Source organism: Nilaparvata lugens, chromosome 1, assembly GCF_014356525.2.
Source record: "Nilaparvata lugens isolate BPH chromosome 1, ASM1435652v1, whole genome shotgun sequence".
Classification (NCBI taxonomy): domain Eukaryota; kingdom Metazoa; phylum Arthropoda; class Insecta; order Hemiptera; family Delphacidae; genus Nilaparvata; species Nilaparvata lugens.
The window spans coordinates 36682104-36706320 of record NC_052504.1 but is presented as its reverse complement, the minus strand read 5'-3'; the positions used below and the strand labels follow the sequence as shown (position 1 = coordinate 36706320).

Below are 24217 nucleotides of genomic sequence, written 5' to 3'. Positions count from 1 at the left end.
TTAATTTTTAGTTATTCATTTGTAATTTCACACTTTGTATTGGTAAAGCGCTTAACACCTAATTGACCCACTTTTTCGAAAGGTTTCTGTTTGTCTACTTCTCAATTACATTTGGTTTTAATGGTTGTTTGAAACTTTCTTATACATTTTTGCAACGGTATCTGAGCGTTGTCTTTTTCAATTACGACTCGATCCAATTATTACTCGTTGGTGTTGAAATCCCATTAATTAGGACTGTGGATTATTGTTGACAGTAACTATTTTTAGTGGATCAATTTGTGTAAATATATGGTTGCGGGTGCTGTACCCTGTACGTACAGTAGTAGATACTACACTATTTTACAGTTCTGAGAGAGAACGTGATGATTTCATTGTTTTGAGGCGTGGACTCGTTGAAGTCTCATTCAAAATACATTTTAGTCAATACTGAAATGAAAATCAATATGCGAATTTTCATAGAATCGAGGAACTGTGTTCCAATGGCTAGAACTGTTCAGTTCTCCAATGAGGCATCTGACAAAGACCGTCAACATTTATTTCATTTTGGAAATATTTCCTTTATTTTAAATCTCGCAGCATATTAATTTTGAATTGACAACAATATTATCTCAGAAATCTCAATTAAACTTAATGCTATTTTTTATACTACTCTGATCTCGCTCGAGGAATACCTACACGAATACTCTTTTAAGGCCCGGTTCCACAAAAGCCGGTTAAATTTTAACCGTGATTAATATGTTACGTGAACCACCAATCAGAGAAGGTCTTTTTGATAAGACGGAATCTCTGATTGCTTAATCACGATTAAAATTTAACCGGCACTGTGTGGAATAATTTTAAGTACCTATTTCAACGAAGACTTGACAGTGATTATCTACTATAGAGTTGATAATGTAGCCTGATAAATTATTTTATCTGAGGCTGTATTTACGAATATTTCAAGTAATGTTCAATATTTTCAATTACCAGTAAAACAGAAGAAAATACCTGTTTAATCAGAGCAAAATGACCTTCAGTGCGTTTTGTATTAATTTATTATGGCTAATTGCCTATGAGTTATTCAAAAGCAGAGAATAATATTAATTTAATATATAAAATGGTGTTTACTTTTGAACTATTGAAAATAGAGTGGTGAATTGTAATAGTTATTATACTATTCGTATGGCATTAATTAGTGGAGAGTCTCTGACGGAAGTCAATTTATTTCTATACATAATTTAAGCCGTCAATGTGCCGATAAGTTGTAATTATTCTATAATTTATCAACAATCTATTGTTTAATCGAACGAGGATTCGACTCAACTTTTTTTTGCATCTTAATAGAAATCATCTAATCCAATCATGATAACATGATAAAAGTTATTCAAAGCAGAACTTCATCAACTCTGTGATGACTGATTGAGAGTATATGGAACACGCTTTTGGCTGTTATATATAGTCTTCATTAAAAACGAAGGCTCTATTCACTCTTAGAATTTGATCTTGTTGGAAATGTTTTTTAGGGGAAGAGTACGTAATTAAGATTATTATACTTACTGATTTCCACTTCTTCAAGCGTTGAACACACTGACGCGTGACAATTTTAACCATTCAACCACGCCTTTAGAATTGTCCCGCTCCCGTCGTCGTCTTGCAATGCATTGTTCAACGCTCTAGTTTCGAATTTCTGACATGTTTCAGATCCCAAAATTTATTGGATAGAGCGAAGAATGGTCCGAAAAGAAAAACAGGCTATTTGCCTACTGCCCAAAACTTCTTATAGTTCTTAATTTTGTCTCAAATCGTACAAATATGTACGTTAGGTCCATATCAATTTCTACACCTTCTTCTTTTCTAAGCGCTACAGTCCTGGGTGGGCCTTGGCTTTCTCAACTATTTGCCTCCATTCATCTCGCACCACTGCTTTTCGTCTCCAGCCCCTCACTGACATTGACATCAGGTCGTTCTCAACATCTTTCAGCCATCGTCTCCTCGGTCTAACTCTCCCTTGTGCCCAGCATCCTGCCTTCAAGCATCTGTTTCTGTATTCTATTGTCGCTCATTCTGTATACATGTCCAAGCCAGCTGATTCTCCTGGATTTGACAAAATGTAAAATATTGGCTCCTTGTAAAATTCTGTCAATTTCTTCATTGGATCTTATTTTTAATTCTCCGTCGTGAAATACAGGCCCATATATTTTTCTAACAATTCTCCTTTCAAATATTTTGAGGGCATTGGCGTTAACGACGGAGAGTGTCCATGCTTCTGATCCATGGGTCTGATGATGGTTTTATAGAGCTTTATTTTAGTTGTTCTTGTCACCAGTTTTGATTTTAAAAACTTGGCATTTGCGTAGTAGGTCCGATATCCTTGGTTTATCCTACTCTTTATCTCTTGACTGAGGTCGTTATTGATGTTAAAGTCTGTGCAAAGGTATGTGAAATTATTCACAGATTCGAAAGTGTAATTTCAAATCTTTGCATCTTCTGGCTACAGCGGCAGTCATCTTTAAATACTTGGTTTTGTTATCATTGACCATAAGACCTATATCGCGTCCTGCTTTTTCCAAAGTCGAGAATACATCTTTCAGTGTATTTATGTTCCGGGCAACCTATCGTCAGCGTAGGCATGGACCTGTCTGGACTTATATATTATGTTTCCCTTAGGATCTATTTCGTGTACCACCTTGTGTAGGGCAAGATTGAACAGCAATGCTGACAGTGCATTTTTTTGCACAATTTCTACACCAAAAATATATTAATCTTGAAATTACAATTGGACAGTAGATGCTCTGGAATCTATGGCACGAGGGTTCAATTCCCTCGCAATTCAGTTTGCATTATTAAGAAAAAAAAGCCATTATGATGATTTGTTTTATTGTTTTTGTCGTCACAATAAAGAAAGACAGCTGTAGCCATGTTATTGTGGCGTCATTGGCCTGATGGGAGGAGAAGCGTTCGCCGCTGAGGTGTGCACGCGTGGAGCGTGGGAGGGGTCAGTCAGCCAGCCATCCCAGAGCTGAGCAGAGACAGAGAGACAATAGGCTCGCGTCCAACAACGCGCGGACTTGTCTTATATCTGGGCAATTTATTTTTGGCACAGAGTCTCGTGGGCGTGAGAAGGAGGACACCTTCCGAGACGGAGAGCGGTGGCGGCGCGGTGATGTGGTGGTGACTCGTGGTGCACGACTTCCACCATGACGGTGAGCTATCAGTATGAGGTGGCCTCGTCAACGAGCGGCGGCTTCACGCGGCTGCTGTTCATGTGGCGCGGGTCGCTCTACAAGCTCATCTACCGCGAACTGCTGCTATTCCTCGTCGCCTTCGGCTGCCTCAGTGCGCTCTACAGAAATGTCTTTACCAAGGAGCAGAAGAAGTGAGTGCCTCACTTATTATACTACATCCTCTCCTCACTTAGTATTAATATCTACTAGCAGCTAACTCGTGCTCCGCAAGGGTCTAATTAAAAACTTGAAATAATGAAATCTTGAATAATTAAAAATAGGTCTATAACCATCCTCGGTAAATAAAGAATCTATATTATGCAAAATTTCAAGTCAATCAGACCAGTAGTTGAGACGTGATGATGTAGTTCAGATTCGAGAATTTCCTATCCCGTAAGTGTATAAACCGGTTCTCTCCTTCATTATTTATTATATAGATAATATACTACAGAGTCATGTTACCGTATTTCATGTGTGTGATAATTTATTTCTAACTAGCAGGTAACCCAAGCTTTGCACCGGGTAAAAATTGGTGTTTTAAAATAATGAAATCTCCTTATGCCCAGGAAATATGAAAACATTGAATAATTATTTATTATTTTGCTCAAAATTACGTGGATAATCTTTATAAGAGTTGAGAATTTGCAGCAAAAATTAGTTTGATATGTCTCGAACCCGCAACCTTTGATTCATGAACCGCGCGCGCTATCAACTAAGTTATAGAGTCATTATTTGGAGTATGTCCTGTTTGGTTGGGCTTTATAGTTGCGTGAACTTTGAATCACAAATAAATAAATTTGTTTTAATTAATAAATTAGAATGAATTGATTGATAACAATGGAAATTGGCCTATGACCATCCTCAGTAAATTCAGAATTGTCATGTAAAATTGCAAGTTAATCTGTTCAGTAGTTCAGACGTAAAATGAAATTCCGTTCTACAAATGAATTAAAGACTGGGTAGAATGACTAAAAAATCACCCTGTATTATTAATTGATATTCTTTCTTATTCTGTACTACATTTATGAGTAATTGTTGAGAACATTAAAACAATCAATCGTTTTATTTTGACATGAGCATTTGAACGTCGTAAGGTACTTAAAAATAATTATATCAATATACAATACACCTTAATATAAACTATTTAATAAACTACAAACACTTACTTTTCTTTATAAGGCTACTATATTAAGAGTATTACTATATTACTAGAATATTTATTGAAACAATAAAATTTATCAAGTAAATTACCCTTTTTATTTTATTGAATCACAACTCATTTTAACTCATTAGAGCCATTTGAGTAACACTTGATAATGTGTTGGAACTAGCTATGATTTGAAAAAATATAAAGGGTAGCCTACTTCTTGATAACTTTGATTGTATTTTAATAGGCTACACTAAACGTTTCTTTCTTATACCAAAGGTCTTATTTGTAAACAATTTTTGAGAACATTGATCAACCTATCATTTTGTATTGTCATGTATTTAAAACAAATTCATGGACATCGTCAAGTACATTAAAATGTAACTATCGTGCACAATACAATTATTATTAAACATAATTTAATAAATATAGTTATCCACAAGTTCGGTTTGGTTGCCTATAGTGACGTCCACGTTATAATGTAAGTGGGTGGAGAAAGATAGGAGAACAGCATTGCCAACTCTCTGCCTTGCCACTGCCTTATATATATAGGATAGTTGTAATATCAACTGTTCATTCATGTTTAAAATAATCAATTATATTTTATTTGTCAAGATAATATATTTCTCAATGACTGAATAATAAATGTTCATTATAATTTAAATTGAATATTTTATAAATTTCTACATTGTTAAAAAGCGATCTGGCAACGTTGCAGAGTTAGGAAAGGAGAGTGTCGGATGATAGACAAGGATAGCAACACCAATCTTAATCAAATACTGCCATTATAACATGGACCTCACAATAGGGAACAATAATAACAGGTGCCAATCAGAACGATTGTGGAGCTTGAATGCTAGACCTTTGAGACGTTTATTCTTTGCTGAAAACGACTACGTTGTCTTGCAACAAAGTAGGCTACTATAATCGCACTGATTGATGTAAGAAACTGTTAGCATTGGTGTTATTCAAAAGTAATACTGGAGTGAATCTCACATAGACAAATTTGAACTCAGCTTTGGAAATCTGATATTAAGATTGTTGATAAATACGACCCCACAGCTTATATATAAAGAACCGTACCATTTTAAAAACGTCCTATACCCCATTACTTGTTTCCCAACGATTTAACATTTCTTTACTTCTTTAAAAGCAAATGCATGAAAACTTCAAGTAAATATGGAAATGTAACATTTGATATGATATTAATGAAACTTGACTTTATTCCTGAATGAAAACGTTCAAAACAATAAACTAGCAAGATAAGCTGTGGAAATCATTAAACAAACTACTCAACTTGAAACGACAACAAAAATTATGTGTTCAACTGAGGTATGGTATAGCAAACAACAATGTACCTAGAATACATCTATTCTATTATTATTATTATTATTATTATTATTATTATTATTATTATTATTATTATTATTATTATTATTATGTTTGTTTCTGTCCATAATGTGAACCACATTGGATGGTCACAGATAGACAAGTCATTAAAAATGAAAGAAAAAGCATGCACTTAAGGCAAGAGCAGGCATCAAGTAAAATACCGCTCCAAAGCAGCACTCTCACAACTGAAAAACTCATTCAGCGCATAAAATGGGTGATCCTCAAGGAACAGCCTCAACTTTCTCCTCAGGCTTGCCAGTGGCAGAGTCCCCGCTGTAATGGGTAGCTTGTTGATGATCTTTCCCACCATGTAAGCCGAACTAACCTGCGTTCTCCCAAGCCTGCAATACGGGAGGTCGAGCCTATTCCTATTACGGGTATTATGCCCATGGACATCTAGGTACCTTGGTAAACAAAGAAATCATAGATTCAACAGATCAATAGATAATATTATTTAATTTACAGAAACAATAGAGTCCTTAACAATAGAGTTTTGAATCCTTTTAGTAAATTTGAGACTTGTAATATTCTTAATTCAAGTATATTTGATTCACATCTTAATTCTAGTCGGTATACTAATTCTCAACTCTTATGGGACTTAACTTGATTCCAACATTTAACATTTTTCAATTCTTAATCAAAGTACATCTCTGCCCTCTCCTGTGCGAACAAAATCTCATTGTAGCGGAAACTCAGTGAAAACTCACGTTTATTGACTCGATTTTTTCTCCAAGACAGATTGCTTTTCCACTCGGATTCCAATCGGAGACCCAATTCATTATATTTTACTCAATTTGTAAGAATGAAAGAAATTTTTGCAAGCCTCTGACCTGACAAGACAGGTCTGTCTGACAGTTTTCCCCTCATTCTCCTTATTTTCAAAAACAACATTTCATCCAGGACTACATACCCAATATAGTTATATTTCAACTCAATAAATCAATCTTAAATTGGTGTTTCCTTTTTAGACGGAAGAGAAAAACAAAGACATCTATTATAGATATCTTAAGAATAAAAAAAACACAGAGGAGAGAGTTCATCTGTAGACTTAGACTGAGAAAATTGTAAAATTGTCTCCAATTTTCCCCAAAAAGTTTTTGAATCAACTGTTAGACCTAACTATCTGGCTACAAGTATATACATATAAATCCAGAAGATTGAAAACAATTCCTGAGACACTGTGCATTATGAAAGAAATAGAATTCGTTATGTAATATCTATAATTTATTATTTAATAAGAATTTGAGATAGTACAATACTACATATTTTGTGGTGAATTATTCAAAAAATCCGTCTAAATTATTGTTAATAATATAGTACATTTTTCGATGATGAATGGCCTCCAGATTCCAATCTTAATTTATTATTAGAGGGTTTTCAAGAAAAGGAAACAAATTCGAACCCAAAGTTATTTCTTTAGTAGATATAAGCCAGCCCACCGCTAAAGCTTGCCTAATGCTAATAGAAATGCCCTTAAGCATTAGGCTGCTGCATGTCTGTAATCTGGTTCTGGTCTGTAATCTGTATTCAGGTCTGTTATCAACAATCACTTGTTGCTGATAGTGAATTTTGTGGGGCTGGAATGACCAGTTTATTCATCATTAATGACTGTTTGGGATTTTCTTATACGAGAACACAATATAGAGAAATACAGAAGGTTTATCAGAATAAGAATTTTCTCAGACAGTTTGGTGTATTATCAAGACTTTTTGGAGTCTTGTGAGTCATACAGATTGGAAATTGGAAAATGAACAATTTAGCAATTTCGATAATAATGCAAAAATATAACAGATGATGAAGCATGAAGAACTTCGTCAGTCAGTATTCATATCACCGCTCTCCATTTTTGACGCTACTGTTTAATTTTCTTCAACAAGTTGAATACGAATATTTTTTAAAAGAAACTCACAATATTTTCAATGCCTTCATAATATTACTTATTCATGGCGATTCATCTGTAGTCAAGATGAATATGTTATACATTTTTTGTTCACTATTTGAAAAAGTTTTTGTATAATTATGCTATTATTGAATTTCAAGGTGCTTTTGATTTTTTACGACCTCTACCCTCAACTGATTCGTTTTAGTCTAGAGAAACCGATTATGTAAATCACTAATTTAGGCTACATTGAGCTACTGTTTTTTACTCTTCAAACTTTAATTTCCATGCGAATTGCTACTTATCTATTTCAGTAGCTAGGGAAGAAAGAAAAGACTCTAAATAATCAGCCGATTCTAGTTTTTTCCTCCTTTCAGATTATACCATGATCCATTTTCTACAAAATCTCCAACATTGGCATCAGGTCCCTGAATATAGGCTATCTCTTCAATAAATGCTATTGTTATGGCCTTGCAAACTGAAATGATATGTAAAAATTATTGAAAAATACTTTATTGCACTTTCAACAACGTCTAGATATTAATATTTGATAATTCTTCATTCTAGTACACATACAAATATAAGAGATAATGAAAAAACGTAAAAGTATAAAAACTAAAAGAGAACCAACTATTACTTACAGTTCTCTACAGTATCTCATAATTTATTTTATTTATACCGAGAAAATAAGCAAATAATTTTTCCAGAAGAAAATTGTTCTCGAGTACGTTTTCTATTCTAATAGGTAGCACCTGGCATGTATTCGAATAGAAGAGAAAATTTGTACAGAATATTTTCTTCCTTTTTCCTCTCAGTTCATCCCCTATTTCGATTTTGGTTTTCACACTCGCAGTGCAGAGTAACTCATTCACATCCCTCTCCAATTAATCTGAATATTTTATAGTGAACTCTGATCATTGCTTCTTGATGTAAAATTTTGATCTGAAAGTTTAGAAACAAGCCAATTAGAACATGAGCCTTGTTGAACGTTTATTTTTAAGCCACAATATAAGTTGTCTAGCTCATTTATTTTGAGGTGCATACACGCTGTGAATCACGCCGCCTGCCGCCTGTTGCTTCTGCACATAACACCAGCTCCAGCAGTTTTCAACATAAACTAACTGAATATTCACTGCTAACGTTCATTGATTTTTCCATCCAAAGTTAATGGAAATCCCAGCCAAAGACAAGTTTGTTGAGAACAGGTATAAATAACACAATTCATGAATAACCAATGAAATATTACAAAATGAAAGTCGGAAAACAATTATTCACAAAAATAAAAATAATACTAACTTATATTTTGACTATTTAACTAATAAAACCATTAATCAGTTTGACAATTTTCTTAATTCAATATCTCTTGTGAACTATTTATTTAGAAATTGATAGAAAATAGTTAGGTTCTATGACCACAATAAATACCTCACTATATTAATTCTACCAAAATAAGTAAAAATAACAAATTTTCTCTTAGATGAAATAATTCAATTTTCCAGTTTTTTGAAATTCAAATTGAGTATTGATCTCCATCTATAAAAAATTGCCCACATTCCTATCTAACTGTTCTAGTGTTTCTGGATTCAAAAAGTTATTTTATTTTTTATAAAAGTATGAAGTTGAATAAATAAACGAGTACCAAATACATCCCTCTTTACATTAAAAATTGAAAATAACTTGAAGTGACAAATTCGAAAATGTATTATCATTCTGTCAGCCGAAGAGACTATATTCGTTGTTACCAAATACAATAGTAGCCCAAAATGATTATTTGAATACATATGTCCGGTTGCATGAAAGCCCGACAAATTTTAATCATGATTAAATGCCACGAGAACCAATCAAAGAAGGTTTTCTTGAAAAGAAGTCTTCTCTGGTTGTTTCTTGTGGCATTTAATCCCGCTCAAAATTCAACAGCTTTCTATGAAACCATGGATGCCATAAATCTTCAAATGAAACAACATTTGTTACAAATTTTTTTAGGAAGAAAATTCAATTCTAAACACTCTCAATTAGTAAGGTAGCCTATCCGTGAATTTTAACAGCAAATTTCTTGGTTCCAATTAATCATGATAAAAAAGTAATGTTGCTAATGAAAATAATTTGAGAAGCTTTTGCATGGAATAAAATTTTTTTTAGGAAACTACTTGCTTTTTTCATTACGCCACCGTAATGTAAGTTTTTACTGTACGAGACTCGAATACTCGAATTGTGTACACAACTCTAACGTGAGTTTTTCTGCAAAGAAAATACTTAGATTGTTTTTTATAACTTCCATGCGATAAATTATATAATAAAACACCTCAAAATTAATTCTTCATACATGTACAACACATTATTGTAATAAGCTACCTACTACACGTTCAAACTTATTTTGTCTTTGAGAAACGTATTTATAGACAGACGGTAATCAATTACTTGGGCCAACTTCTTAAAGGATACAGGAATCGATGTGATGAATGATCTCCACTGCACGTCTTGTCAAGATAAAAATAGATGGCTTTCTCACTTTTTTGAAAATGAATGTAATACTATAGACTGTGCAAACCTCTAAAGGCTATATCTTTCCTTCACAAGCATGCTTTGCAAACTATTTCATCTGCCAAATTCAAATTAGTGCGACGGTATCATTCATGTGAAGCGAAGCATTGGAACACCAATTGATGCCAGCGAATCATGATAATAAATTATCAATAATCATTGCTGAAATAGGAGGAAGATACTTTTATTGCTTACAACAAAGCAGAATCTGTACCCGCCATGACAAAGTACCGCAAAAGCAACAGTTGGCAAAATTGTTACACAGTATATTTTATTAGCCACTCACTGGATTCATAAAAACAAATTCCTCAGTAGATAAATTAATATTTGAGCCAATACAATTAGGTCCTACAATGCAACACATATTTTCTTTTAGAACAGACATCTGTCAACAGTGAAGCTTAAGTAAAGGATACCCTATATAAAGAGTTTGGAGGAGGCTTTGGACACAAAGGAAAGTACATAGTTTTTTCTTCTTCCTGTGTTCTCTCCTTCCATAGTGTTCCTTCTGCTGTGCGTTAGATCAACGTTTGAAGATAGAGAATTTAGAGTTTTAAACAACAGTTTATGTAAAGAATGTAAGTTACCTATTACGCCTACACAAAAAATAAATAAAATTCAATAACAAACAATTATTGATGTTTTTTTCTTAGGCGTGCGTCTCCTGCTCTTATCCGTAATTTATATATTGTGATAAAAAGGGAAAGTTTTTGACCAGAATTTATCTTTAAACCTAATGCCCTTACAATGCCCTTATTTTCTAATTTACATTTTTAAAACATTCTTTTTTGTTTGTCTATAAAATTGCTGGAGTTATATTTTTTGATAGACAACAGAATAAATACTCAAATAGAAACATTCAGATGAATGATAATTAATTCTACAATTGCATTTTCTTTGTTGCAATCAATTTTGTTAGCACCCTACCAAACCCAAGGAACCGGTGCAATTGAACTAGAAGAAATAACATAATCCTCTCTTACAAAGTTTATCACACCCCGAAATGTTTGCTCTACAACAGTGTGTAAACTGTTGAACCTTTCAATCAGGATGCTAATTTATTTCGTGTAATGAATCACTGTTTCCCTTTGAATCACTCACTTTATTGTGAGATATTCTAACACTAGACAAAAGTGCACGTGCGATTGAATCAGTTGGTGAGCGCGTCTGATGATGGCGATGGCTGGATGCTTTCCAACTCGCCAATAGAATCGCCAAGGGAACAAGCGAGCCTGGCCAATAATTTTAGCCATTATAACGTTAAAAAAATTGTTTTGTTTATTGGCTGGTTGGGTTCGGCACAGTTATCCCGTATAGTCTGAGACTGTAAATTGCTGAACACTTAAGAAACTTGATGCGATAGATGTGCTATGAGCATGAAATGTTTGTTTCAATTTTTAATGATAAAGGTATGAAAAAATGTTGCAGTAATGAACTTATTTGTTTTTATACTTGCTAGTTTCCGGGTTCGAACCCAGATATAACCGAAAGTTTTTAGCCATATCACTCATCCCTTGCTATCGGATGAGCACTTTAATAGTCGTCAGTCTCGGCTGAAGTATGATCGTAAGACCCATCGCATTCATGAATAGAATATCCTTAGTTTGAAAATAAATTTAATGAAGATGTTGAAATCTTACACTTATATAAGGATGTGCTACACGAAATCCACCTCTATGGTGTGGACGCATGTATAATCTATTTGGTTCTTTCTACTCTATTGTGAATCATCCTGCTTGCTAAGTGAAAGTTCTCAGCAAATTCAAGCTCATTTGAAATCCTAACTTTGCACACCTAGGCCTATACTAATTTTTATATAACTTTTCATTTTAATGTTTATTTTTTTTAATAAAATTTAACATGAAAACCTTCATTGATAATGAAAAATGCATCTACCAACTTATGCATTACTACAATGCTTCATAATTTTAGCAATGATCATTATTATCATATTTTTTCTTAAGATTAACCAATAACCATAGACTCACCAAATATACTGCAGATGCAGTCTAAATTAAATGCAAGCTGATAACTTTTGGCTGGCTTCCCCCTCCAGGCACTTAATTTAAATTTAGAAGGAATTCTGGAAAAGATGTTTTCGATTATTTACGAACTTGAAAGAGAACCAAAACTTTATCCTCCAACTATAAAGTTTGAGAGGGCACAGTAAATCACCCGAATGCAGATCCTGATTCATCTGATAAAGAAGAATGAGTATTACAAATAAAAGTCACAAGAACAGGAACTAGAGATAAAATTAAAACGAGTCAGTCTACCATAACACTGAATCTCCGGCCGGACATTTTTCAAGCATCATAGTGGCTTAAATTAGATAATCAAAACAAAAGCTCGAGTAATAATTTTGATTCTCAATATTCCAGCTCCGATCTGAGGACAGATAAATACAAGACAGTCCTATTTGCAAGCAGAATTTTTCGGCGTTTGATCTCAAGTGCTCATAAGATATCGGCTAATAGAAAAAGTATAAGCTACAGTAGGTTCTTCAATCATCATTGCTTTTAGGAAAAGATTGAATTCACTAACCTCTTCAATGAAGGAATACTTTCAACAAACCTAATAGATTGTGTCTGTTTTTTTTCATTTTAATATTGTGAAATTTTAACCTAATAAAAAAAGGAAATAGATTGACCCAACCGTGTAATTGAGTTAATTAAAACTATACGGTATTATAGAGGATTGTAATTGACCGAGCGAAGTGAGGTCTAAGATTAAAGTCGAGGTTTTGGCATTTCTCTTAATGTTTAAATGTTTGAATGTTTATATGTTGCGCATTTACGGTGAAACACGGTAATAGATTTTCATGTAATTTGACAGCTATGTTCCTTTTTTAATTGCGCGTCGACGTATATACAAGGTTTTTTGGAAATTTCGCATTTCAAGGAAGAAAAAAGGAGCCTCCTTCATACGTAAATATTAGAGTAAAAATCAGACTATAGAATTATTCATCATGAATCAGCTGACAAGTGATTACACAGATGTGTGGAGAAGCCAGTCTATTGCTGTATTTCCATAAGGTCTATAGTTTCAATCAGGTACTTGTGGATGAGAATACTGCGTGAGGTCTACTGTTCACAGAACTACTAATTTTAGTTAAATTCGCTTTAACTATATAGCTTCACCTCCAATGGAAATGTTGTAATTAATGTATTAGTCTGAAAGTGAATGATCAAGGAAGCCACGATTATCATCAGTTTCTAGATTCTTTCTTCAACTACAACCGAATTGTTGAGGAAGCGGTCCCCCTCATCATCATGATTTGCTTACCTTTTTTACTTGGCAATGAATCAATTTCCACTTGACTTGAAATACTTAGTTTGTAAACACAACGTCTAAGTTTTTACTGTCAATGAAATTTGACATTTTTCATGCTAACATTTCTCCTCTTGAACATATTATTAACGGGCGATTTCAGTCAAACTTGTGCATTTGATGATGATTCTAGTTCAATGCCCAATCATTACAGGTGAGCTACTCCTGGCCACTGTGATGTGTTTTCACCCTTATTAAGGACTTTAGGAATAAAATTAAAGATTAAAAAATATATTATCGAGTGACCTAGCATAGATGTGATTTCAGAGTTTTCAGGTGCGGGTAGCACCTGATCAATGACATGACTAAAATGAGCGACTGTTTCTTGGTGAATGGGACCGACGGTTTTACGCGTCCTTCCGAAAACGACTTTTAAACACAAAATCAAAGAGTTGTAGTTGTGGGACTAATCATGCTCTTCACTGTTTCGCAATGAAAGACGTTACGGTATTTAATATCACGCAATACTCAGTACAAAATCCCTCTTCTTGAAAGAGATGGTAAAAGAATCTTATTCAAAAAACTTTTTGTAATAAGATTATCTTCTTTGGTTGCATTGCTTTTAATGCAGTAATGTTTGGATTTATTTCCTGAATTGAGAGTTTCAATGGTGTATACACTTTTTATTTATTTATAGAAAATAACTTAGAGAAAATTTCTTTTTGATATTAGTAGCTCAATCCATTTTTCCATCACATGAAATGATATTCAGAAAAAATGGTTGAAAGTTTTCTCTAGTATTAATTTATCTCGCTTGAAATATTCTCCAGAAATTTTTCAACTCCTGGTTTTTAAGGAAATTACAATTGATCACCAACATACGAATATTTCAAGTTTCAAAATTTTAGTAGTTCAGTAAAACTCTAATTTTGCTGTGGCATTATTTTACATTATCAATTTTGAGATTTAGAAATATATAATATACACAGTATTTATAAGGAAGACAGAACATAGAAAACATTATTTCAAACAACAACTAACCACCTAATGACTTTCTAAACATTAACTAATTAATAATCAGCACAAAAAAAACAAAACCTACTCTAGAACATGGTACGCCATAGTGGAGTAGGTCAATTTCCACAAAGAAAAAACTAAACATGTAGAGGACACATTATAAGAATTTTTTGTAACTAACTATTGTATGTAATTGTAATAATTTATCTAATATTTTGTGTAATTGATGTTGTAGTTTAGTTTTTTTTTTGAAATAAACATTTATTTATTTATTTAAAAGTATGTATTCCAATTTATAGCTGATTTAATCTTCATTTCTAATTCAATATTACTGTATGATACATAATAATTATACAACACTATAAAAACCTAAATGATTTGCCGAAATCTCCAGAAAAACAACTTTAAACTACTGTTTATAGATTACACCCATCCAATGACGGGTGTGTGACCCTGCAGAATAGAAATAAAAATATAATATGCTATACCTATACTAGTGAGGTATAAAGCGTCTAATAAACTTCCATCATGCGGAGTCCCCTCGATATCTATCTACAGTATCTTGTTACCGGTATTCATTTACTCCTAGGATTTGTATATTTGATGCTAAGCCATAGTCTTTTAACCTCAGAATGACTTTAATGATCCTACAAAAAAAAAAACATTTCCTGTTCACAGACTATGTAAGGATAACACTCACTATTATTGCAGCTTTATGCTTGGAATGGTCTTCAGGTTTTACGTTGATAACTAATAATTTGATTCACTTTACTGTAATTCAATATTTTAATTTCATAACTCGAATAGATTTTCTTAAGAAATCCTCATATAAAATTGTGAATAGGTCAGATTATTTAACATTACTACAATATTGAAATACTGTATGTGAATTTATTTAACATAGCTTCTATTGTACTTTTAATTCATTGTGCCTGCTATCCTTCTCTTATTGTTAGGAAACCACCCCGGAAAAGCTGCAATAAAATCGCAATTTTTGCGACTAAATTGATTTGATTGAAGATAATCAATCATCTTGCTATTATTAGTTCCCTAGAATTCAATAATATTTTATTTCAAGTGTCATTTTGAAATCACAATAGTCTAAAAGTTTTTCTCCACTTTCATGGAGTTTCTGAAGAATTTATTATTATTTCTTAAACAACACAGTAGGCCTACAGAGTTTCTTATCTCCTTGTATTGTATTTATATTAGTTCAAACTTTAATGAGTTCAGATTTTAATGATTAGGAGATAGCTTGATATTGTTGATTGTGTGGGGAGGGGTGGTTTGAAAAAAATAGTTGCATCCCTTGTAGAGTTGAAAGTATTGTTTGAAGTGCAGTTGCTGCTTTGGCAGCCATTTGTCTGTTTTCTTTCTCTTCTCCCCTAAGATATTCAAAATTATAATGGAAGATACAAAACATCATTTAGTTCTAAAAGTTTTCTGTCTCTCTAGAAACCCAACCCCCTCCCTTTGCAACAAATTTAGTACTTTCTGCCAACAAACGCTTGACTCTTCTACAATAAGAGAAAGAGAGAGAGAGTGAGTGAGTGACAGTACCAGTCAGGAGGCGAATGGGCAATGCTCTTTCTCCTTCCACAAATAATAGGCCGTAGGTGCTGATAATTCACAGAGCTTCTTCTGCCACATTCGATACTTTTAATAGAAATCTTAGCAGAGCTAATATCTTGTCTGAATAACTTCTAGGCTCGAAGACTCTGTATCCAACAAAACCTAAAAATAACAATTACTTCATCAGTTAAAACACAGATTCTTTTCCCTGAAGGACGATCGACTGACTAAAATATCTCAATCATCTTGATTGTCTGACTCGATGCTGCTTTGCACTTAGTTATAGCTAGCCTATTTATACACTATATAGTCTATTAATAGGGAGACTGGAATATTATTAGATATTTCTCAGGAAACGTTCAAATCACATATATAGCTCAACTTCTATAATATTAAATTAAATTAGTATATTTATGTGTGTATTTCAAATGAATACTTATATGTTTTAATTTGCGTCAATTGATGGCTAAAGCCTGTAATATAAATAAATAAAATTGCCTGTAAAATGAATAAATAAAATTCTAACAGTTATTCCTTTACGATATCTCACTGTTGGTGACATAATAAAGTGCAAGCAAAGAAAAAATTACTAATGCAGAATACAAAAACTGAATATAACACCTGTCAAGTTGAAGTTGCACACACATCGGTTTATGACGTATGATTTTTCACCGTCCTTATAAACTCTATTAGATTGAACATAACTTGACAAACATAGTGTTATGATGTGTTCATGTGTCTGTCAAGTTTCATTCAATTACGCAAACATTTTTCAATTAATGGTAATATTAAAATTTTTTTCAGTTCAAGTGAAATATTTGTGCTTTTCAACTATCAAAATTCTCTGTTTTTGTTGTATTTGAGTGAAAATGGAATAGATTCCAGAAAAGTGAAATCATTACTTTTTCGGACTTTTTGAATGGTACAAGGAGAATCCTTAGTTCTCTTCTCTAGGATGCTATCAGAGTTACAGATAAAGATCAAATAACTCTAATTTTTCGATACCTTTCTGGTGGAAAAAATAATTATTTTTCTTCAAATGTTCAAATCCTAGGAACTAATTAGAAGCATGTAACTCCAGAGGTTATTGATACATGTTTGTCAAAATGATACCGTATGAAAAATGTTTATTATTTTTCAAGTTTTAAGGGAGTGATGTGTACGTTTTTGCAAACTTTTAAAATTATTATCAATAAAGATCAATTTTGATTCTTGCTAAACTGAATTAATAGAAATATGTAATCTTGTTGTTTTTCAGGCTGTTCGAGAAAGTCGTGATTTACTGTGATATGTTTATAAGCCTCATTCCACTTTCATTCGTGCTTGGTTTCTATGTTGCCTATGTGGCGGCAAGGTGGTGGCAGCAGTATGTAGCCATTCCATGGCCTGACAAGTATGTAGTCTGTACGTAACATTTATTATATCTCCATAAAATTAATAATTCATTCTATCAAGATTACCTACTCTAATCATTTTTAACTATCTGATCTTTTGACAATTTTTTCTAGTTCTTATTTCTAAATTTATATTTCTCAGAAAGATATTCCAATAGATCTTTGGATCTTCTAATATCCAAAGATATCCCAATGATTGTAGTCACACTAACTAAACGCATTATTACAGTATGCTTTTCACAGATACTAGATAAAAATAATTATCTGCAATCTATTATTTTCTATATATTTATTATTATTTTGTTATATTAAACTTTCTAAGAAGTATTATCCTTGTCTGCATCGTATTGTGTTGGGAGTTTATGAAGAATATGTGGGAAGCATTATAAAGAATGCCATATTCTACAATAGTCATTATAAACAGTCAAGCTCTTATTAAATTGAGGGAATGATTATTCTAATCCTCAATTTTTTCAATCAATGACAGTGATATATTTATCGTAATTAATATATTTTTCAGTTTGGCTTTTTTATCATTTTTCATAATAATTATGTTGAACCACAGAAAGAAATGAACAATATCTTTATATATTTGTTGTTTCGTTTGTGGTTGTACCTATAATTATTATATAGGAGTTTGTTAAGTTGAATAGAGAGCTCAATAACTGAAGAGAAGACGAGTGGAGGATGAAGAGAATGGATGGGTGGGAATGAGGAGGAGTGGAAGCGTCTTGAGATTGACAAGATAATAATAATAATAATAATAATAATATCGAGTGACCTGGTTGGCTCAGGTCTGATGTCAGAGTTTTCAGGTCGCACCTGATCAATCAATATCAGGGCCTCTGACATGACTTAACGACGTTTTCCAGGCAGCCGACGGTAAACATGTCCATCCGAAGCACGGAAGTGGACCGAGATAAATATTTTGCCAAAGTATATAATATACAATATTAAGTGAATAATATAATATATTCTATAAATAATATCTTGTCATAAGATAAATAGTAGGAATTAATAGAAAGATTAATGAAGATTTTTTAAAAAAATAATCTTACTGTAGTTGAGATATATGCACATACTAGCCGTCAGGCTCGCTTCGCTCGCCATATCCGTCTAGCCAGGGGGCTCTGCCCCCTGGACCCCCGACTGGATCGTACAAAAATGAGATCAGCAGGCTCGCTTCGCTCGCCTGCATTTTTCATTTGAGCATTTTTATCATATGTTGGGACGATCCAGTCGGGGGTCCAGACTAAACGGATATGGCGAGCGAAGCGAGCCTGACTAATAGTAATATAATATTCCCAGGAATAGCTCTGATTGAAGTAGCAGTGCCCAATCAATTTTTTCGCGATAAATGCATTTCAATCTTCAACTTGGTGCCAACCTAACAAAGTCAACTCTACTTAATGCCAACCTGACAAAATTATTAATTTAGTTACCAGTTAACAACTGTTTCGAATAGGTACTCTCTCTAAATTATAGTTCTATATTAACATATGGTATGGACATTTTTCAATCATAATTGAGATAATGAGAAGAATATACATGCTAAAAGACGAACTTTAAACCCTTAAAAACCACCCTTAGAGTTGAAATATTGCCAAAAGATTTCTTAGTGCGCCTCTAAAGGGCCAACTGAACATACCTACCAAATTTGAACGTTTTTCATCCGGTAGGTTTTTAGTTCTGCGAGTGAGTGAGTCAGTCAGTCAGTGAGTCAGTGAGTGCCATTTCGCTTTTATATAATAGATTGATTGATTGCCCTTTTATAGCGGATTGCAAACTGAAATGAACCACCTGAATTTACTAAATTTCTTTTAATATCTTTTACTTGCAAATATAGGCCTATGTAGTATTCAGAGTAAGTAACATAGTTGAATTATTGCAGTTCCCAAATTCCTCTTCTTTTTACCCCACCCCTTCCCATCTGATAGATCTGAATGAATTATAAAGAAATAAGTGCTAGCGCGCCGGACTTATGAATTGAAGATTTCGGGATTGATTCCCATCAAAATATTTTTTTTTGAGAAATTTCAACTTAAATTTATATTATAATTATTATCTACATACTTTTAACAAAATGAAATTTTTAACAATTTTTCTATCATCAAATAAAAGTGATAGGATAAAACCAGTGGCGTTTATAGAATTTTTTTTGGGGGGGGAGGCCAATGTTAATGTTAGGTTAAGGGATTTTAAGTAACACCCCATGATACTTAATATCAGTTTTGCTGCTCATATTCAGAGGGTAATTTGCGCTGAACGCCCTTTCTACTTTACCGTCAGGCAGTCAAAAATTCAGATTACTGTACATTTTTCTGTAATTACTGTACTGATTTTTCTTTATCTGGGCCCCCCGTTATATACGCCCATGGAACTATAAAACTATAATTCAATCTAATTGTGGTTTTCTCTGACCCTTGCAAAGCACGGGTTACACCTGCTCGATATTATATAAATGGTAGAACCCATTTAGCGCTATGATCAGTCTAACCGAAAATCAAACAGTTCTTTGCTTATAAATTAATCCTATAATATGTGATCCTGAATTTAATGCTTGTTCAGGTTGATGAACTTTCGTATTTCCATTAAAATAAAATAATGGCTTGTATTATTTTCAAATAGTCGAAAATGTTCCTTAGGTTCAAGATTAGCTTATAAATTGTAATATTATTAATTTCTGCATTATCATTTAACTTAATTAGGCACATTATAAAAAATCCAGCCAAGATGTTCCATGACATTTTCAGTATCATACCTTTGCTTTCCATATTATTACTGTACACCGCTCTCCATCCTTCTTAATACAACTAGATAATTATTCATATTGAGTCAATTAGGCCAAAATCAATTTGATATTTGTGAGCCAAAAATGTTGATAAGTTCTAAGGATAGAAACCCGTATGGAACAATTCAACAATATCGGGTGAATGCTAAAATTGAAAACCAGGAACTATTCACCTTCAAAAATAAAGCAAGGCACTGTCCCAATTCTAAGTTTAGAACTTGGAACATATAAACATTATTAACACTGTCAGTTGATTTTTGACACTTACATCTTCAAATTAATTATTGATAGATAGGCCTACCCACAAACCTTCATGTGCTTATTAGAAAGTACATCTTATCGTAGGTAGTAGTAGAACTGTTTTAAAATATCATCAAAATTTGATGTGAATTTCAGCTATTGTTGAGTCAAGTTCCAAAGAACATAAAAAAATGGTAGTCTTTTTTTAATAAGCTAGTCTAATATATATTTATAAAATAGAATTATAGTACCCTTTAAAATTAATACATTTAAAAAATATGGAACTACAAAGAGTTATATACATTTATTCTCTTCATAAATAGAGAAAATAACAATTTAATATGATGTATGTGATTGTACCACTTGAAATATCTCAATCCAATGGAATTGGAAATTAGGTTTAATTTGCAACAAGATGGATATAAGCTCTCTACAAAATTAAAGTCAGGAAAACATTTTGATAGCTTGCCAAAAGTCAAGTTTTCCTCCCATTGTCTTCTTATACCTCCTTAATTGGCGAGGCTCTGAAGAAAACACCCTTTTTATAAGAATGAGTCATTATAGATGAACTTATTCAGTCTACTATTAATTCTTCTTCATATCCATTCTATATGTTTATTGTTAAATCTTCAATTTTTAATAAACAATGGTTTAAAGATATGTAGATTGAGATCAATAGGAATTTCCTTTGAAGCTAATAATTCAATAAGGATAAGGACTGTACAGTAAATAAAAATAAAAAACTTGAAATTTTTCATATAAAAACGAAAATGTGAATGTGTACTACTTAAACGCTAAAAGAACAGTTTTGATTGAAAAGACTCAATGTGCAAATATACATTATTTGTAGACATAATTATGTTTGTATTGATAAACAGTCGCATAATATATTTTCAAACTGAAAATCCTTTCTGAATCTTAATCTAAATTCATCTATTTCCATGGTTTTTTCTAAATAAAAATACCTGAATAATTTGTAATAATTTATTTATATATCTTTGAATGAAAGACTATTCCAAGTTTGTACGTCATAATCAATATCAGTTTACAAAAGATTCATATTAAAATAACAACCAAAAATGCTTTATTGTTATTCAAATGGTGACCACTTGTAAAGTGGATTCCTCTAAATTCCAATAAGTCTAAAATTCGCTTCCTGTTTCGAAACACACCTATATATTTGAAGTTCCACTTTTTTAAGATTACGTCCTGAGGACTCCATTTACGGAGTATAAGACACTCATCTCTCATCATCATGATCCGTCTCATTACCCATGCTCGAACCTTGAGCTCACGTAGGTACCACCATAAGCAGAAATATATAATAATATTGTGAAAATTTAACTTTGTTTGTAAAAGACTCTAGGTGGAACTTTCTTTCGACTACAATAGCCTATTAGGCTTACCAAAATTTGTTAAAAATTAGAATTATCACTAAAATACGGGCAAGCTTGCCAAAATGTTTACTTTGAAACACTTTGTTTATTATGCTTGAATTTTTCATATTTCCCTTGTGACACTCACTACGAGTTCGCATGTATCTATTAAATTTAACCATGATTAAAAGATGCCACGAATGTCTAGTCGCGAGAGAATACAGTGGATCCTCGATAAATAGTACACCCCGTTCTAGTAATAATATGTTGGCTTAACTGTCTCATAACCATTAGTTTTGACCAAGTAAACAATTCACTTTGAAATGGGATTTTTTGCTAGAACCAGAGTTCTAGCGGATGACGCTAGACGTTCTGAATGGAAACGTGGTTGACGTCTTTAATCAGAGATTAATCTTAGTTGAATTTAATAGATGTAATTACTACTGTTGGGCCTCCATATGTTCTCTGAAGTGGGTTTCAATCGTTATTGAGTGACCGTAATTTGTTTCCGGATTATCGAGGTTTTACATTTTATTATAATGGTCTGATTTCGAAGTTTTAGATTATAATCTCAGTTTAAAGAGGAAAATAATAGGATTTCTGTTTAAAAGTTGTTTGCTTTGTTTGGATGACTGGAATAGTGTGATTGTATGTTTGCATGTGCATTGTAGGGCGATGCACTCTTTGGCGCTGTACATCCACGGCAACGACGAACACGGACGCATGCTTCGACGCACACTCATCCGCTACCTCAACCTCACACTCATCCTCGTGCTGCGATCCATCAGCTCGGCAGTCAAGCGCCGCTTCCCCACCATGGACCACCTTGTGCAAGCTGGTATGTGCTAACCATCTCACACTCACATTCACCTTTTAAGGCATAGTTGTCAGTTATCCATTCCCACTTAGGCCTACAGTGAGGTCCACTTTATAATAGCAGTGGAGAAAGATAGGAAAACAACGTTGCCGATCCTCCGTCTTGTTAATGCCTTCTAAAGACGGTAGCTGATACAGGTTTGTTGATGTAATATTAACTCATATATTTTAACTTAAGACGAACTGCAAGTAATAATTCGATTTTTGAACTATTTTTATCGACACTACAGTCTGATATCTTTGAATATTAGTTATTAGAACCAGTAGTTACTCACTACTAGTACTGATGAAGACAGCAGTGTTGAGAATGGATTTAAATCCGAAAGCGCTCCACAGTGAGTACTAGTTTTAATAACTAATATTCAAAGAAATTATTAGACTGTAGTGTCGTTAAAAATAGTTCAAAAATCGTAATATTAACTGTTCATCCTCGTTTAAAATAATAAATTATATTTTATTAAGCAAGAAATTATATTTTTCAATAATTTCATAATCGAGATTAAATAATATTTTGTTAATTAATTATATTTCTACATTGTTAAAAGACGATCTGGCAACAGAGAGAAGTGAGAAAGAGATAGCGCTATCCGCTTTGTTGAATGATAGACAAGGATAGCAATACTATTGCTATTCAATGTTTATGTTTATGTTTTTGAAGAGACAGATTCAAAAATCCAATGGTTCAAAGAACCTCACACGTCAACCGAAGCTTACTGTATGTTAGTTGGGCAAACCAACTTCCGTCTCCTTTACAAGATCCAGGAGTTTCTTCCCTATACTAACATCCCATTCCTCACCTGGTTGCTTGCAGCCAAACAGACCCCTTCTTCTAGCTCCAAGTCTTTCGCAATCCAGTATGATATGCTTAGCAATCTCTTCAGACTGATTACAAAGCCTACACATCTTGCTTTCATTTCTGAGCCCAATTGTGTGGAGATGTTTCCTGAAGTGGCAATGTCCAGTTATCAGGGCAATCAATTTAATTGCTAATCAAACACTGCCATTAGAACGTGGAACCCACTATAGTCGAGATAATGAGGTCCTTCATGAGCAGGCTGGCTCAAGGTCTGGTGTCAGATTTTTCAGGTCGCACCTGACATGACCTAACGACTTTTTTTAGGCAGCCGGGACCGAAGGTTTAACGTGTCGATCCGAAACACGGGAGTGGCCTGAGAAAAATATATTTATGTAGTGCAACTTACGAAACAACAGTTGCTATCAGTATAACCCCTGAAAACTGAAATATATTGTTTCTTATAACTGAAAAGTTCATAGTCTTGTTAATAGTACGATAATGTTCATGAAATTAATATCTTCGACGTTTCCAGGTTTCATAACGGCAGTTGAGCTTCAATTATTTCAGTCGGTCCCAAGTAAAGAATTCAATACTTATTGGATTCCTTGCTCGTGGTTCATATGCCTCCTGAAGCAAGCCAGAAAGACCAACCGCATCACTGATCCTCAGGGGCTCAAGTTGATTGTTGAGGTGAATATCAGGATAGTTATTTGGATATTGTAC

General features: G+C 33.2%; 1 protein-coding gene across 3 annotated transcripts in view; it reads left to right on the top strand.

Annotated features, from left to right (window-relative positions):
* The first annotated feature begins 1984 nt into the window (after window positions 1–1984).
* LOC111049134 (bestrophin-2) overlaps window positions 1985–24217 on the top strand; it is a 34222-nt gene continuing 11989 nt past the window's right edge. For 2 of the 3 annotated variants that reach the window (XM_039420530.1, XM_022335145.2), the window contains exons 1-4: window positions 1989–3355; window positions 17280–17414; window positions 22494–22660; window positions 24027–24184. In XM_039420530.1, coding sequence (XP_039276464.1) covers window positions 3177–3355; window positions 17280–17414; window positions 22494–22660; window positions 24027–24184 — 639 coding nt within the window. In that variant the 5' untranslated portion in view covers window positions 1989–3176. Of the gene's footprint in view, window positions 3356–17279; window positions 17426–22493; window positions 22661–24026; window positions 24185–24217 lie in introns of all 3 variants that reach the window. The other variant, XM_022335146.2, reaches the window with a different exon arrangement.